At 41.4% G+C, this 18,042-nt stretch overlaps 1 protein-coding gene across 13 annotated transcripts in view; it reads right to left on the reverse strand.

Moving 5' to 3' along the window:
* CAP2 (cyclase associated actin cytoskeleton regulatory protein 2) overlaps positions 1-18,042 on the reverse strand; it is a 142,193-nt gene that overhangs the window by 67,988 nt on the left and 56,163 nt on the right. For 10 of the 13 annotated variants that reach the window (XM_035294829.3, XM_008993922.6, XM_054254789.2 and 7 more), the window contains one exon: positions 12,971-13,048. The exons of the other annotated variants lie outside the window; for them this stretch is intronic. In XM_035294829.3, coding sequence (XP_035150720.1) covers positions 12,971-13,048 — 78 coding nt within the window. The remainder of the gene's footprint in view (positions 1-12,970; positions 13,049-18,042) is intronic. 13 annotated transcript variants of the gene reach the window in all.

Below are 18,042 nucleotides of genomic sequence, written 5' to 3' on the forward strand. Positions count from 1 at the left end.
AATCTGTCCAGTCCAGAGAAGTGCCACAAAGAGAGGAAAAGTCAAGAGTTCTCACTTTCTCACAAAAAATATTTTTAAAATACAGGTGGTCCAGTGCTTTTCTACAAAAAGACATTTCAAATTCAAATAAAATTATGATTGATGATTATTTACTATGGCCATCCATCAACAGCTTCAGATAAGCAAGTTATGATATAGACTTTTTTATGAGCTGTACTGGAGTTAGAATTCATTAGGAGCTCTTATAATCAACGTGAGCAATATACTTGTAACCACTTTATGGGACATGGAGCCACAGTTTCCCATTTTAAATAATTATAAAGGTTTTAGTTGTATCTTGGTTTGTGTGATGTATAGTTTGTCCTGTCTGTGCTTAATTTGCTGTCAAGCTGGTAAAATATGAAGCTTCAAATTACAACCCTCCTCCTATGGGGAAATATAATCCAATTATGACCATCCAAGAGGAATCCTGTACACATTCAACGATAGGATATTCAGCCAAAGAAAATGATGGGACTCCTGTTGTTCAAGTCATTTAAATCCAATTTGTGTGATGTGTTGGTCATTATTCTATGTAGAGAATCCATCTGCACAGAGACAGGATAAACCCTGAAGTTCTTCTGCACTGCAGTTTCTGTAGTTCAAGCTGCATAATTATCATCTTCAGAGGACTGACATTGGCCGTTCACAACAATTTCACTGCCTCAAGAAAGTACCATTTTTCACAATTTACATGAAAACTCTGCACAGGGAAGAATCCATCTAATTGGAAGATTTTTCAGCAGGATTTGAATATCAGGCCAGCTGGATCTCCACAGCCCATGTGAATTTAATCAGCACATTCTTCCCGGAACCTATATTCTGCAATCATCGAAAGCTTGAGTGACATCTGTCACCCAAATCTGGTTGCCGTCATTTCTCATCGTTAGTGCCACACATCTAGAAATGAACCATTCTGTGGTCCCCTTAAAGGCATTCACTTTGTAAAAGGGGTGGGGGGGGTGAGAGAAACGAACCTTTGAGATGAAATGCCTCACCAACAGCCTTTTGCTTGCTCTTGTCTAATCTTCCCTTGTCCCATAAGGAATACTCTTTCAAGGCTGATCCAGGACTTACATGCTACTAGTTAGGCTGTCAACTGATAACTAAGTCCTTACCAAATACACCTCCAAACATCAAGTTCCTTTTTAGTAAAAGATAACAGCATCACCAAATAACAATGTCCCTTCACTCGGTTCCCTTCCCTGCACCACTGTGATCCATGAACCTAGCTTTATTACTCAAACAAAACTAGTGACTCAGAACCCGAGACTCTCTTCTCATCAAACTTAGCATCTAATAAAAATTACTGTGGGCTGGGCGTGGTGGCTCATGCCTGTAATCCCAGCACTTTGGGAGGCCGAGGTGGGCATATCACCAGGTCAGGAGATTGAGACCATTCTGGCCAACATGGTGAAACCCTGTCTCTAGTAAAAATACAAAAATTAGTTGGGCATGGTGGTACATGCCTGTAGTCCCAGCTACTCGGGAGGCTGAGGCAGAAGAATCACTTGAACCCAGGAGGCAGAGGTTGCAGTGAGCCAAGATCATGCCACTGCACTCCAGCCTGGGTGACAAACGAGAGCTCATCTAAAAAAAAAAAAAAAACAACTTAATTGGGTGTGGTGGTGTGCACCAGTAGTCCCAGCTACTCGGGAGGCTGAAGCAGAAGAATCACTTGAACCCAGGAGGCGGAGGTTGCAGTGAGCTGAGATCGTGCCACTACACTCCAGCCTGGGTGACAGAGAGAGACTCCATCTCAAAAAAAAAATTTTTTTGAAGACTACAATATGTCAGAAAAACAAAGAGATATCAACTCTAAAGATCCCTGAGGCTCTGCGAATCTTCTTGAGGGGATGGAAAACATGCACAAAAAATAACAGTAGAAATGTGCTAAAATAACACAGTTATTTTAGAAGTTACTTGTGCTTTGACAGAGACTACTACATAGGTGCTGAGGAAGTTCAAATAACATTACCCAGACCTTATTTTCCAAAGTATGTTCTCATGCAAACGCCGTAATAGATGGAGACGTGCTAAGTGCCCTGACTGCTATAGAGTAGGCATGCAATAAATGCTTAGCGAAAGAAAAGCCTGAAAAATAAAGTAATGGAGTTGAGGAAATGAAAGAGGGCTGCAGTATGTAAGAGGAACAAGGCCTGACAAAGATCTGAAGTAGCTACTTACAGGCAAATTTATCTAACAAATGATTCCAGATATGGAAACACTAGTTCTCAAAGCAGCGAATGCACCAAAACCCGACAAGAACATCTTTTTTCTTCTTTGGTTTATAGGGAAAAAAACCCATCAAACAAGGACACTTGCTAGGTGGCTGCCACTATCAACTTAAGTATGAAGCTGCACTGGGGAAGGGATTTGGAGAACAGACAGCAGCAGCAAAAATTGTGTTTTTTCCTCTTTCTTGATTAGTTTGAAAAATGTCTTTCCCCTTAAATAAACAGACATCAGCAAATCAGGGGAGCTAAAGGAGGGAAAATGGTAAATTTTGGTCTTTATTATTTGGTCAATGTTGACTAGCTCGTTCAAAATTTATGTTTTAAAATCCCTGGAAGGCACAGTGGATTTCAACTAGTTTGGTATGCAGCACTTTGTCTTCCCCTAAAGACAATTAAATAAAATTTATTTAGATTATTTGTAGTTTTAGTACTTATGGAAGTGCCTGCATTTTCAATTAAGAGCTAAATATACAAATTAAAAGTACTGCACAGTACGCCTTCCATGGAGCCCTCACTGGCGGTGCACATAAACACTAATATCAAATGATGGTTTTGTCATGTGATCCACCCCCAGCACATACAAATATAGAACATGACCATAAAAAGTAACGAACCATGCCCTCTGCTAAGTTAATTTATGACAGCAGATCCAGAATGGAATGCCAGCTGGAAGTACCTTCTCCTGGCCTTCAATTTTCACATATACAGCTTTGTACAGATGACAGAGACTACATCCTGCAAAGAAGACCTAAGTTAAGGCTGCTGAAACAATTAACAAACAGCAAATCCAAAGAAAAGGTCAAAATATGTTTGGCTTTTAAAAAGATTTGTTGAATGACACAGTGACCTCTTTCTAAATTACTTTTTGATTCAGGTCACAAGAGAAAAACTTGCAACTCTTACAACTTTTTATATCAGATTGATGGTGGCTAAGCAAGCAAATATTTAGCTTCACAGTGGAAAATGATATATCGTTGAGAATTATTTTATTAAAAACACAAAGTGATCTCAATATTTAACTTAACGGAGAATAAAACATTCCCTAGTCAAATATTAGCACATACAGAGTTTTATCACTTATGTAGCATTTGCCATCAAGGCAGTCTGGAATTCTAACAAACTTAGTATGGACAGTTGATCAAACAAAGGATATTATCCTTCTTTATTAACCTTTACCCCTCAGATAATCTCCTGAATCCCCAGGGTGTGATAACCACCTCACTTCCTTTGGGCAGCCATTCATTATCTAATTCATGTCTTATACAAAGAGAGATGAGCTAATGCGCCTTATCAGATTAAAAAAAAAAAAAGGTCACCATGAGTGATGTTCTAACAGGACAGGATCTTAGCAAATCCCTTCTGCCTCCACAGTCCTGGGTTTCTAAATACCTATAAAGCTACCAACTCATAGTCACAGCTCACAGGCTCACCCACAGCTTTATGCTGCTAAAGCAAACAGTCTGGGCAGAAGAATGACAGAATTACTCTCTTTTCTGATTACCTCCCTCTCTGCATCCTGATAAACTAATGATTAGCTTTCCTGTTGGGATTCAGCCCTGACTGGGTAGCTTCAGGCTGTCAACTCAAGCAGACCCTGATGATACCACACAAACCCCTGCCTCTCCTTCCTTCCCTGGTGTTTTCCTGCGTGTTAACCAGCATCTACATCCAGGACGGCAGCAGCCCTCACACGCTAGCCACCATGTAATTACCAAGGTAATTCACTGGCCATTGGAAGGCTCATAGAAAAGGAAAAAGGTTTCCTTTTGCCTCACTTCTCCGCCTGCTGCTACTCAGAAAGCTGCTGGTTAGATAAAAGCAATCTTGTAAGTATCAGAATGCAATCAGTTTTTACCTAGACTACATGGATATATTTAAGCAGATATTTCGGTTGAACTTAAATTAATACACTTCTCCAGAAATTAAAAGCATATATAGCCTTTGGGTGCTTTTGAGTTGGTAGTGAAGAGAACCAACCCATTCAGCAATATCCACAGGAGCAGAAACTTACACATATTTATGAAGTGAGACTATTGAGTTAATTTGTAAAAGGCCATAAAGGGAGTCACTGGTTTAGATTCTAAGGTGCTACTCCTTCCTGAAACTGCCATTCCACACCACTGGGAAATATCACTGCTATATGAAAACATAATTGAGCGTGATACAAAGAATGAAACTTTTTTTTTTTTTTTTTTTGAAACGAAGTCTCACTCATCACCCAGGCTGGAGTGCAATGGCACGGTCTGGGCTCACTGCAACCTCTGCCTCCTAAGTTCAAGCAATTCTCCTGCCTCAGCCTCCCACGTAGCTGGGAATACAGGTGCATGCCACCACGCTCAGCTAATTTTTGTAATTTTAGTAGACATGGGGTTTCACTATGTTGGTCAGGCTGGTCTCTGACCTCGTGATTCGCCCACCCTGGCCTCCCAAAGTGCTAGGACTACAAGCATGAGCCACCGTGTCCGGCCTCAGAATGAAACTTTTTACCTTTTATTTCTCTTGTAGTTTTAAAAAAAAATTTATTTCTAAGATCAATGAAATAATTAGATATTTAAAAATCTATTAAAAATCCTTGCTGTGCACATATAATTAACAGTACTCAACAGAATATTTTCTTGATGCCTTTGTATTAAGAAAAAGCCCAACTTTATAGCAATATTTCAAAATAGACATTTCATGTTACATTAGGGCCAGAATGACTTTATTGCATTATGTTATCTGTCATATGGCCCTTGACAACAGAACTTAGCAGCACTAATTATGGCCAGATCTTTCAGGAAGATTCAGCAATTCTGACTGAGCAATGCTATGACATTTTCTGGGCATAGACTTAAGAAACACTTGGGAGTTTGGCTCTGTGCTCCTTTGTTTGCTTTTCCTGTGCAATTTCTAGATCTGCCACTTGCACCAAGTAATCTACCCAAGGCATGTCTGAGATCAGTCACATGACTACTTTGTTTGGCATTTTAAAATACTGGACAATAACTTGACACCTTATAGTTATGATAAAACATTTTATAGGCAAAAAGGATAAACTCACCACAATTAAAAGAAATTTTGAAATACTGAATACCTATATAGATATATCTATTCATACCCAAGTGCAATAAAAATTCAGTTGTTGGAGTTCAAAGTTTTTCTTTTTTTTCTTGATGGATTTTCTCTCTGTTGCCCAGGCTGGAGTCCAGTGGCACGATGTTGGCTCACTGCAACCTACGCCTCCCGAGTTCAAGCGATTCTCCCATCTCAGCCTCCTGAGTAGCTGAGATTACAGGCACATGCCACCGTACCACGCTAATTTTTTGTAGTTTTAGTAGAGACAGGGTTTCACTGTGTTAGACAGGATGGTCTCAATCTCCTGACCTCGTGATCTACCCAACTCAGCCTCCCAAAGAGCTGAGATTACAGGTTTGAGCCACTGTGCCCGGCCCAGATTTCAAAGTCTTTTTTGTTTTCCCTGGATGACTAGAGAAATGGACTATTAGTCTGGAAAATCCCTATGAATTTTCAGAAAGACAATACATTTCCACTGAGAGCAAACTCATTTTAGCCAAACCAAGTGACCTGCTCTAGCGGACTGGCCAGATGCTCACCAAATCTGTTACTCCCGCCTTCCAGGCATAGAGGTGGGTTAAATTCCCCAGTCTCCCTTGCAGCTAGGAATGACCAGAAGACTGAATGAACATGAAGTGACATACGCCATTTCTAAGCCCAGCCCATAAAACCTTCCTGCATTCTCTTTTCCAATTCAGTGGCTGAGGCCTTAGAGGAGTTGGGTGCCCTAAGGTGGAAGAAACCGAGTCCCTGAATGACCACGTGGAAGACTGGCAACCAAAAACACCAGAGCAGACCTTATGTGAGCAAGGAAAAAAAGTCTCCTCTGTTACGTCTTTGAGATTTGGGGACTTTTTGCTAAAACAGTAGGACAATACTGACTAATAATGAACGTCTCTACTCAGTCACATGACCCTTGCCTGCTTTTTCTCATCTAATCTTCACAATAACCCCCTTTGAGGTAGGAACTATTTGTTATCCCTATTTTATTTTATATATTTTTTAGATGGAGTCTCGCTTTGTCGCCAGGCTGGAGTGCAGTGGCGTGATCTCGGTTCAGTGCAACTCCGCCTCCCAGGTTCAAGCAATTCTCCTGCCTCAGCCTCCCGAGTAACTCAGACTACAGGTGCATGCCGCCACTATGCCCAGCTAATTTTTGTATTTTTAGTAGAGACGGGGTATCACCATGTTGGCCAGGACAGTCTTAATCTCTTGGCCTCATGATCTACCCGCCTCGGCCTCTCAAAGTGCTGGGATTACAGGCATGAGCCACTGTACCCGGCCTGTTAACTCTATTTCAAAGACAAGAAAACATGGGCTTGGAAAGTTTAACTGCCTTCCCCCAAGTGGGTAACTTGACAAGTTGGTTTGGTTACAGTGGCTCAGTAGAAATGTATTATGGAATTTACCAAGTTAATTTTCCAGTAGATACTGAGAAAAAGATAGAAGATTCTTAAACTTAGAAGACATAGATGAATTTGTTTTTCTTGCATTTGGATTAGCAGAGCTAATGAGTAGAAAATGTGAAATTCAAATCCAAGTAGGCCCAAGTCCAAAGTTTCTGCTCTTGACCACCCTCACCAATTAATGTTTATTAAAATCCCAAACATACTTATGCTCACTAATAATCTGGCTCTCTCATGCATCTAAATAATTAGCTTAAGTCCTAAGATCACTGCCACTAGGCTTTTTTGTTTAGTTTAATGTGAACAAATTATTAACAAATTTGATGACTGCTCCATGCCTTCAAAAATTCTTAACAGAGAAAGTACTGAGTGGAGGACTGTGCTGGGGCGTGTGTATTCACTCAGAGATGGAGGAACGGCCAAGAGGCGTTGCTAACCCTCCTTCTCCTTCTAATTTCTCAGATTGTATAAACAGTGAAAGAAAAGAGAATCCATTTTAGACACCTGCTCTATGCACAGGAAGGCACTATTTCCTTTTAAAGTACAAGTTCAAACAAAGACAAGAAAAGGAGAGGGAGGATAGAAGAAACTCTCTCTCGCTCTCTCTCTCTCACATTCATGGAGGAATACAGAACTCAGACTTCCCAGTCTTTCTGATAGAATCAAAGCTACAGGGCAGTCAATGACCATAACTCATCTTCCCTTAAGTTGAAAAACTTAAGACTAATTTTTTTCTGTATGTGCAGGTACATATTGATTCCATGCAAATACACATATGTACACACGCACATGCACGCACGCACACACACAGATCATTTCACTGTCAGGTCGTAGCAGCACAAGAACTGCTGGAGAAAATATGGAAAGTGTGAAGGCAGCAGAAAACCTGCAGTACTTCTGGCCCAGCAGTTGCAGTTCTCCACCCTCTGGGTGCTTCTCTTCTGCTCCTGCAAACGACTCAGGGCTAGACTGGTGGGGCTTCGGTGGGAGACCTCCCAGGAACTCCCCTGATGGTATCTTCCTTGGGGTGGTCCCCGTCAAGGCATCAGATGCGTGGTCTACAAGAGGTTACCTTTGCAGCTCAGACCAGAGTTTTGGAGTCACCCATGGTTAAAATTGTTCACACTCTTGTTTTCTCATCTCTCACAGGTGATGTGACGTGGCACCAGGCCAAAAAACACTTGTTCGTGTCAACTAAACACTTTCTACAGTTCTTTTTTGACATAAAACTCTTACAAATGACTGTGTAATGTGGCTCTTACATGTAGTATCTGCAAAAAGGACCCCGGATAGTGAATAAAGGAATGGGCCCAGGTCCAGATCCTGCAGCTGGATTATTAATATATCACTGAATATTGTTTTTTATGCTTGAGAATTAGAAATAGCATACTTTCCCTATCCTCACCTGTTGTAAAAGTAGACGAATAGTTGAGCAAGCCAGGGTGGGGGCTTCTTGGCCATTTTCTATGTGCAAATCCTTCCATCAACTGGAAGAGGATGGGCTTGACAAACTGTCGCAAAAATTATTAGACAATGGTAGGTACTATAGGAACTGGGCCAGTCTTTGGCCCAGGGATTATTTATATAAAATATAATAAGGGAAGACAAGAAAAGCTGAGATGTTTTGCAAATGTTTTATAATGTGTTTTATGTCATGAGCATGTAATAAATCAATGAGAAAGGTGTTTCTCAACTGCAAAGTGTAACCATTAGTGCATCTTAAAATCAGACGGGTGCGGTGACTCAGGTCTGTAATCCCAGCACTTTGGGAAGCCGAGGTGGGAGGATCACGAGGTCAGGAGTTCAAGATCAGCCTGGCCAACGTGGTGAAACTCCATTTCTACTAAAAATACAAAAATCAACTGAGAATGGTGGTGCATGCCTATAATCCCAACTACTCGGGAGGCTGAGGCAGTAAATTGCTTGTACCAGGACCTAGGAGGTGGAGGTTGCAGTGAGCTGAGATTGTGCCACTGCACTCCAGCCTCGGCTAAAGAGCAAGACTCTGTCTCAAAAAAAAAAAAAAAAAAAAAAAAGATTCATTCTCTACCTGTTTTCTCAAAGCCTTGTTACAGCTCTAAGCAAATAATTATATGAGTCATTTAGTAACTCATCCACTAGATATTAAGCTGATTTGCAACAGTTAGACAGATAGTGTGCCCAAGAAATAAACTGTGGTTATCCATCACTAAAATTTTAAAGGTGTTTGTTACTGCATAACATAACACAACATGGCCTACTCTGATACAGAAATTGTGGGAGAAGAGAATATGAATTTGAGATTTGACTACCAAGGGATTCTGTGCTTGTCGGGATTTTGGATGTCAGTGACTAAAGCCTTGCTGCTCAGTGTGTAGTGAGAAACCCGCAGCACCAGCATCGCCAGGGAGCCTACTAGAACGAGACTCTTGCGCCCCACCTGAGACTAATTCAATCATAGACTCTGCCCTTTAACAAGATCTCCAGATGATTCAAATGAATGCTGAAGTTTGAGAGGTGGTAGTCTAGAGACAGCTGGAAATTCTGAAGCACCCGAAATAAATCTCCAGGTGTAACAGTGAGAGCCATCCATACTGCACAGGCTCCAAAGTGTGGTCCCTGGACCATGAGTATCACATCACCTGGGGTAATTGGTTTTTTAGAGCCGCAATGTCTTGGGACTCAACCAAGACCTACTGAATTGGAAACTCCCTAAGTGGGGCCCAGCAATCTGAGTTTTGACAACACCCCAGGGAACTGCCATGCACGCTACAGTTGGAGAATCGCTGCTGTATGTCAATGAGAGCTGAAATTACAGCAGTTTATTCTACTCCTCCTGAAAGAAGGAAGACGTAAGACACAAATAGTCATAATAATTGTTCCTATGAGAAAATACGATCTGCATTATAATACTGATCTTTATGATACATCTTCTAGAATGCATGCTGCGTGGATCAAGGTCTGGCCATAGACTGTTTTCACCACTGTGGTGGTTGTGTATGACAGACGCACCTGCCAGCAATGACTTGAGCATCCCCTGAGAGTAACCTGGTATGGCAGATGCAGCTTAATGTGTGTTCAGAGTTTGCAACTAAGGAATCTGGGAGTGGCCAACCTGGAGACCCACTGCTCTTCTATGAGGAACAGCTGAGCCCCTGGCGCTTCCCAGGCAATGCCATGGAACACCAGCCACACAGGGGATGGAGGCGTTTTGTTTGAGGTTAAATGAAGGTTGCCAGGTGGAAGCTGTTAGGGGGAGGATATTGGATGAAAATGCTTTGTAAATTACATGCCTTTTGCTAGTGGTTGTGGTTCTCCTGTCCAGCCCTGTGCCACTGGACTCCCTCCCCTGTATGCAAGTCCCGAATAAAACCCCAGGTCTCGTTGGCTGGTTCTGGGTCTCTTCAGCCTGCTGAACCTGGGTCATCCCCACTGGAGTGGGCAGGGGTTCTGTGCAACATACGGTGATCACAGGTCTGCTTCCCTCTCAGGTGGAAGTAGTAGGATGGCATCCGGAATAAAGAGGAATGGGATAGAGGGAAGGGCCAGGAAGGGAGGTGGGCGTCATAAGCCTGCTCCGCATTTTGCTGGTCCTGGTTCAGGCCTGACTGCACGTGGAGCACTGTGACAAGTGCTGCCAGACATGTCCAGTGCAGGCCTCCCTGGGATCCAGTTTCTCTCCCTTTTATCAAGAATTCAACAGAGCTAGGCACACTGGTTCACACCTGTAATTACAACTCAGGAGGCTGACGTGGGAGGATCACTTGAGTCAATGAGTTTGAGGCTGCAGTGAGCTAGGATTGCCCCACTGCACTCCAGCCTGGGTGACAGAGCAAAAGTGAGAATCTATCTTTTGTTTTTTTTAAAAAAAGAATGCAGTAGAGTAAGAAAGAGAAACTGCAGATATGATCCAAGAATCTGCACAGCGACAGGCTAAGCCACAGTGTCTCTGACCATGGATCATTCCGGAATGCCACAGATCCAGTGCATTCATTCTTTGTTCATTCGTTCATATTTTCATCCAATATTTGGTGAGTGCCTTTTTTGTCTAAGGCCTGGAAAGCCAGTGGAGAGGCCTCTGGTTCTGGGGCTTAGGGAAGGGATGGAGTGGTAACCCAGTGAGCAAAGTCACAGTTCTTCCTCAACCTGAGAATCTCAACTGGACCACCTCTCCTCCCACTTCACAGAAAAGGCAGGCTGAGGCCAAACCTACAACACATTGCTTCGTGATTTCCCAGTTTCACTTTGCTCTTTTGCAAAGCAGAGATTGAGAAGACCAAGGAGGAAGATGCATTCATGGTGGAACATGGAGGATTTTCATCCCCACAGAGCCTCCTACAAAGGCTGTGAGCTAACTCCTCACTTCACACACAGGGAGGTGATCTATCCATCTTGGGTGGGGGCCGACAGCTCTGGCAGAAAGTCAGAATCACCCGTGAAGCCTGCAGCAACCTCAAAGCCCAGGCCACTCCTCAGACCAAAGAAGTCAGAGTCCCTTGGGTTGGGACCCAGGTACCGGCATTTTAAAAAATTTTGCAGGTGATTCTACAGCACAAGCATGGCTGGGAACAACGGTTCCAGGGAGGGTCTCGGGTCCCAGGTCTTGACCCTTTATGGAGCTGAGTGTCATGCCCTGAAGGTCAAAGGTCTGGATTCCCAGGATTCTTAGCTCATATTTTTCAATTTCAAGAGTCTGTTTTGTATTCAAAGTGAGCTATTACATTTAAGCTATTGTGTCGTAATGTATACTCAATTTATTTTTTATTTACATAAATGTTTACTAAACTTCAGATGCAGAATATTTAGCCAAAAGAACAATTTTTTTTCTTTCTGATATAACAAAGTATGCTGGTAGTAGGACTACTTTTTAATGAATAATTTCATTTGCGACATAATCAGCATGGTCAAAAGTCGTTATTACGAACCCTTAGTAGAGGGAATGCAGCTATTTGCATGATACAATGTCAGCAGTTTAGGCAGGTGGTGATCAGACTTTGGTTTACAGGATGGGAAATTTACAGGGCCTGGGGAATGAGACAGACCTCCACCAACCATTACTTTGCTCTTAACATCTGTTCCCACAATTTTATTCCTTCTGTATTAAAATTTACGATGGACTTTACTTGGCAATTTTACAATGGATTAAAAGTTGCTAAAATTACTACGTTGTTAATATTGTTGTAGTTGGCATCAGATCCTCTAACACCTCTGAATATCTTTAACCTAAGAAAAGTTCATTCATATTCATGGTGGAAGAGAAAGGAGAGGTGGACTATGCCTACGTTCTTACAGACTCATGAAAATTCTTTCCTATTTTGGTGTTTTGAGAGTGAGGATCAGCAGCGTAGGCATCACCCAGGAGCTTATTAAAACGCAGAATCTTGGCCGGGCGCAGTGGCTCACGCCTGTAATCCCAGCACTTTGGGAGGCCAAGGCGGGCAGATCACCTGAGGTCGGGAGTTCAAGACCAGCCTAACCAACATGGAGAAACCTCATCTCTACTAAAAATACAAAATTAGCCAGGCGTGGTGGCAGGTGCCTGTAATCCCAGCTACTCGGGAGGCTGAGGCAGGAGAATGGCTTGAACTTGGGAGGCAAAGGTTACAGTGAGCCAAGATCATGCCATTGCACTCCAGCCTGGGCAATAAGAGTGAAACTCCATCTCAAAAAAAAAAAAAGCAGAATCTTGGGTCACAATCCAGGCCTGATGAACCGGAAACTGCAATAAAGCTCCGCGGATGATCCATAAACAGAAACGATTTAACTACCGATGTAGCACATCTTTGCTACTTGGGAAATAGGAGCTAATTAAATCCATACATGGGGGTTGGAGATGGTCATAGATGTGAACAGTCTTTGATAACAAAGCAGCTCAAAATCTGAGCTAAAAATCAGTTGCAAACACTTCCTTGATTATAAAAAGGTTGTTGAGACTAGTAGAAAAATGACACAAATCAATTCACCTTTTACGCTGGTGATGTCCATTTGTGACAATATGAATTTGGTCATAATGATATATTAGTAGTAAACAGACACATTGCTTTTTTTTTTTTTTGCAAATGGTGTACTTAAAAAAAAAAACCTGTCTACTATTAATAAGATTACGGAGAGAGAAGAATTGTTCTGTTCTGTGATCCAGTTAGAGACACAACCTACACAGGCTGTAAGTCTCATTTTTAGGAGGTCTCCTACATTAAATGCTTCTGTTGCCTCTTTGTTTTCCACCTTGCCCTGGCTCTTAGGACACTCTCTTACCTCGTGGGGTTGTTGGTACTGAGAGGCCATCAGAAGGAATGCCCGCTGTGCCTGGAAAGCGCTGTGCACCATTTCTGCCTGGGAACAAAGAGGAAGATGGCAGTTTCATTGTTTAACTCCTAAACATTGTTACCATATAATCTGGCAATTCTACCTGCAGGTATATATTCAAGAAAATGAAAACATATGTTCACACAAAAACTCATAGATGAATGCTCATAACAGCATCATATAATAACCAAAACGTGGGAACAACCTGACCATCCATCAACTCATGAACCAATAATGTGATATACCCATACAATGAAATATTATTCAGCATTAAAAAAAAAAAACACCAAGGTACTGACACCTGCCATGATGTAGATGACCCTTGAAAACATTATGCTGAATAAATGAAGCCAGTCGAAAAAGAGCACATTTGTATAATCCCATTTATATAAAATGTCCAGGAGAAGCAAATCTACAGAGACAGAAACCACTACAGATGAGTGGGTGCCGGGGCTGCTGGGAGGGAGGAATGGGGAGTGAACCGCTAATGGATACAGGGTTTCTTTTGGGGGTGGTGAAAATGTTCGGGAATTAGACAGTGATGATGGTTTCACGAGTTGGTGAATATACTGAATCATACACTTTAAAAGGATGAATATTATGACATGTGAATTATATTTCAATAAAGTTGTTAAAAAATGTTTGAGCCCCAAAGTGCACTTGTTTTCAAAGGCTGTCTCTCTCTTATCCTCTTTCATACTGTGCCCAAATTCTGTTCTACACCTTCTAGTGGAAATTGTGTATTTTCTTCAATGGTCGCTCAAGCTGTCCCCATGCAGATATGCTCACTGAAAGCCAGTGGCTTCTAATCATTAAGATGGGCCTGGGAGAGATTTTGGTGGCACTTGGGCCCTGGTAGAAGGGGCCCCACCTGCACTCAACACCCCATAAGGATACATGCCAGCAGGAATGCCCTCAAACACATATTCTCTTACCTTCACCCTCTACTCATTCAACTAATTTGTTAATTTTTATTTTTTGTTTTTTTGTCATATTAATTTTTTAAATTAAAAAAATTACCTAAGTGTATGAAGAAAAAACATCCAGACCACCCAGAATTAACCATTATGACATTTTTTTCTAGTTTTTAAGAAAATTCATGTAGTTATTCAGCTGGGCGTGGTGGCTCGTGCTTGTAATCCCAGCACTTTGGGAGGCCGAGGTGGGTGAATCATGAGGTCAGGAGTTCAAGACTAGCCTGGCCAACACAGTGAAACCTTGTCTTTACTAAAAATACAAAAATTAGCTGGACGTGGTGGCAGGTGCCTGTAATCCCAGCTACTTGGGAGACTGAGGCAGGAGAATCGCTTGAACTTGGGAGGTGGAGGTTGCAGTGAGCCAAGATCACGCCACTGCACTCTAGCTTGGTGACAGAGTGAGACTCCACCTCAAAAAAAAAACCACACACACACACACACACAAGAAAAGAAAATTCATGCAGTTATTCTTGTGAGATAAAGTGTATTAACTTACAATAATTTTTTTTAATGCAGAAAGTTTCAAAGATTAGGCAAAACATGGCGGCTCATGCCTGTAATCCCAGCACTGTGGGAGGCCAAGGTGGGCAGATCACCCGAGGTCAGGAGTTCGAGACCAGCTTGGCCAACATGGTGAAACCCTGTCTCTACTAAAAATACAAAAATTAGCCAGGCATGGTGGCTTGTGCCTGTAGTCCCAGCTACTTGGGAGGCTAGCTTGATGTTTTTCTCCCTTGTAGGAAATTGACTTATTCTGATTTGATAACTCAAGAATTATTTCTTTATCCTTAAGGTTTAATAGCTTAACTAAGATATGTTTGTATTTTGAACATTCCATACTATATTTCCTGGAATAGATTTGGTCCCTTCTTCATTTCTGGGCAATTTTATTATACCTGTCAACATCTCTTCTGTTCCTTTTGTTAGTCTCTATTCAGGGACTCAGTTATTATCCTCATAGCGTAGAATATTTGAATGTCTTCATATCTTTTAGAGTCTGTCTTTAATCTCCTTGTTTGTTATCTGTATTCTCTGTGATTATAAGAATACTTTCTCTATTGTTAGTAAACAAACTTTCAGCAGGTCTCATACATGTCAACATTTCTAATTTATATATCATTTTTGCATCAATGTGTTTAATTCTTGATTTGTCAGACTTTCAATTTCCATTTTAATTTCCTTCTTGTTTTATCACCTTGTCTTTAGGCTATTTTTAAAATACCTTTTATACTCTTGTTAAGTTCTAAGAGTACAAGTTATCCTCTTATTAAGCCATTGTGAGGAACCTGTTTCTGTTCCTTAAATCCGGTTTTCTTCAAGGGTAAGCCCACATCTTTCCACTTTGCATGCTAGCCTCCTTTCTGACACATTAATTGCAGCTGCCACATTGGCTCTTTCCATCTTGCACATATTTTAATTTTTTCAGGTATTTTAATTTTTCTGATAAAATCTAGGGGATTCCTTGCCATGATACTGGAGATCAGCTCCTTTGCCCTTTCAAGCAAGAATCTGGAGGCTAAATTCTTTAAGGCCTGATAGAAGAAGGATAGGAAGAATTTGGCTTGGGCGAGGTCCAGTTTTTATTTGTGTCTTCAAGTGCTGCTCATTCCTCTGGGAATTTGCTATATGACCCAAACCAGCGTTCACTCCACCTACTTGGAACATGTGCCATTCGGATGGAGTCGTCCCTTGTGACTTTACATCATTTCTCTGATTCAGAACCTAGGCATGAGGATTTTACATCCATAAACAGAAGCAGTCCATGGAGTTCTTTTCTTGCTTCATATTCTCCGTTCCTGATTTCATTTCCCCTAAGGAATTTCTTTAAAGGGGGTTGGGGGTAGGGTTAGAAATCAAAAGCCACTCAGCCACCAGTTACTAAAATGTATTGCTTTAGGTTATGGGTCTTTTGTTTGCTTGAGTGAGCAAACACCTATTACTGAGGTGTTTTTCTTTAACTTTGTGGGGAGGGAAAAATTCTGTGATTTGGTTTTATTTGGTCATGAGTTTATTTTCTTCTACACATAATTTCATTTTTAATCTCCTCCTTGTTAGCTCCACATCTGTTTATGGGCAGTTTCTATCCCTCTGCAATCTTGGACATGACTGACTTCTCTAATAGATAGGAAAGAACCAGCTCAGTACATTTTCAAAAACAGATACCTAAAATAACAACAGGAAGATTAGGTTGATTTCATCCCCGTGTCAATATCAGATAATTTTCAGGGCTAGAAAGGTAAATGTGTTAACTAACTGAAAAATGACTCGTTTTTGTCAAATCACTTCATATTAAGGTTCTGGCATCTGACAAATGTTCCAGAGCATAACTGAAATGAACGGACACCTTATTCTTGTTTCTAACATTCCTTGTTACTTCTCAACCAAGGATATTTTTTCCCATGGAGAAAAAAATGCTTGAAATCAAACCAAGATTCGTAGACTATTTACATTTAAAATCACAAATTCAATCATCATTAACACAACAGATTTAGGTCTCCTGAATGTTTAAATGAGTGTATGTTTTTCTCAAAGCCATTTTGGAGTACACCATCTTCTTTCTCTTTGTCCTGGTAGACTGATTGCTGGGTCTAAATTACTCAAGATGTCAAATTTGGGATGTTCCTTAGGGAAGAATAGAAGGTTTTCAAATCTCACTGTCCTGGAGGCCATTATGACCTTATGCATGGGAAGCTCAAGCTAAGCTACACAGTATTTTTCCACGTATCAAAACATATATTTCAATGATTCAGAAAGACTTTTGTCAGTCTCTAATGACCATGTTTCCAAATAAAAGACTACAAAATACAACTTTGCACAGCTTGGCTATAAATAAGTGCATTTTTCCCCAGCAACGATAATATAGAGGTAACGTCCTTATCTATGACAAGCCTTGTGGAGTCGACTGAATTGTAGTTTCTGTGGAAACAGTAATTCAGATGGTCTGACTTCTGCAGTTAAAATTGTAGCTCAGAGGTGGCATTAAAAATATTTTTGTAGTTATCCCAAGATGAGCGTGATCATTAGCCTTTTTTACTTTGCCTGGTAACAACATTTAGCCTGTTGCTAATAGAGCAATTTTCTGGCAGGTCTGATTAGCAAAGATGGACAATTTCATTAATTAGTCTCTTCCTCCAAATGGTGTTTCATGGGAACAATAGAAGTTGAGGTTGGGGTGGAGAATGGCCCAATATTGAGAGATCTACGTCAACTCTCCCTTCCATTTTGCTTATGTAGACAAAACCTTTCTGAGAATTTGACTGTGTACTTCTTTCAGCTTCCTGGAACTCTGGGCATAATTAGCAGATTCTAATCCATGTTCATTTTTAACCTCATCAGTCCACATGTGAAAGGACTTTCACTCCAACTTCTGATCCACTTGCTTCTTCCTTCTGGAAAGTTTCATCAGTCCCTTCAACCGGACAGTATCCTATTTAGGAGCAATTTTACTAAATCTGCTGAGTCTGGTAACTTGAAAGGGGGAATTTGGCTCACTAAGGCAGTTCAAAACACTGTGAAAGAAAAAGCCAAACGTAGGGGTTTTTAGTAACGACAAATAATCGAGGGGTTTTGCTGAGTTTGTCCATCACATGTGTGCAAGGCTCAGAAAGGCTGGGCAACCTTTGTGGGTGGACATGTGCATCTATCTGCCTGTGAGCATGTGCGTGCAGGGAGGAAAGGGATAATTCTGGCAAGGTCAAGTCCATGCATTCTGTTCGAACTTTATCAGTTATTACACCAGCAACGGGTTCTCAGACAGGCTGGTGGAACTTCTATTGCTGTGTGGTCTTAGGACGAAGAAGAGGGGAATGAATTTCAGAAATCAGTTTGAAACCAGCCTTGGGAGCAAGCAGACACCAATGAGATATGACTGATTTCCATGTAATTCTCTCAGCAAAGAGAGCTGGCTCCCTAGGGAAGCTTGGTTGGTTTCTGGATACTCATCAAAGCTTTGCATTGTTTCACTGAGAGCGCTACAGTCTGCAAAATCCCATGTGGGTGGCAAATGAACAGGGACATGGCGGTGAAGGGCCACAGGAAATACTT

Source organism: Callithrix jacchus, chromosome 4, assembly GCF_049354715.1.
Source record: "Callithrix jacchus isolate 240 chromosome 4, calJac240_pri, whole genome shotgun sequence".
Lineage (NCBI taxonomy): Eukaryota > Metazoa > Chordata > Mammalia > Primates > Cebidae > Callithrix > Callithrix jacchus.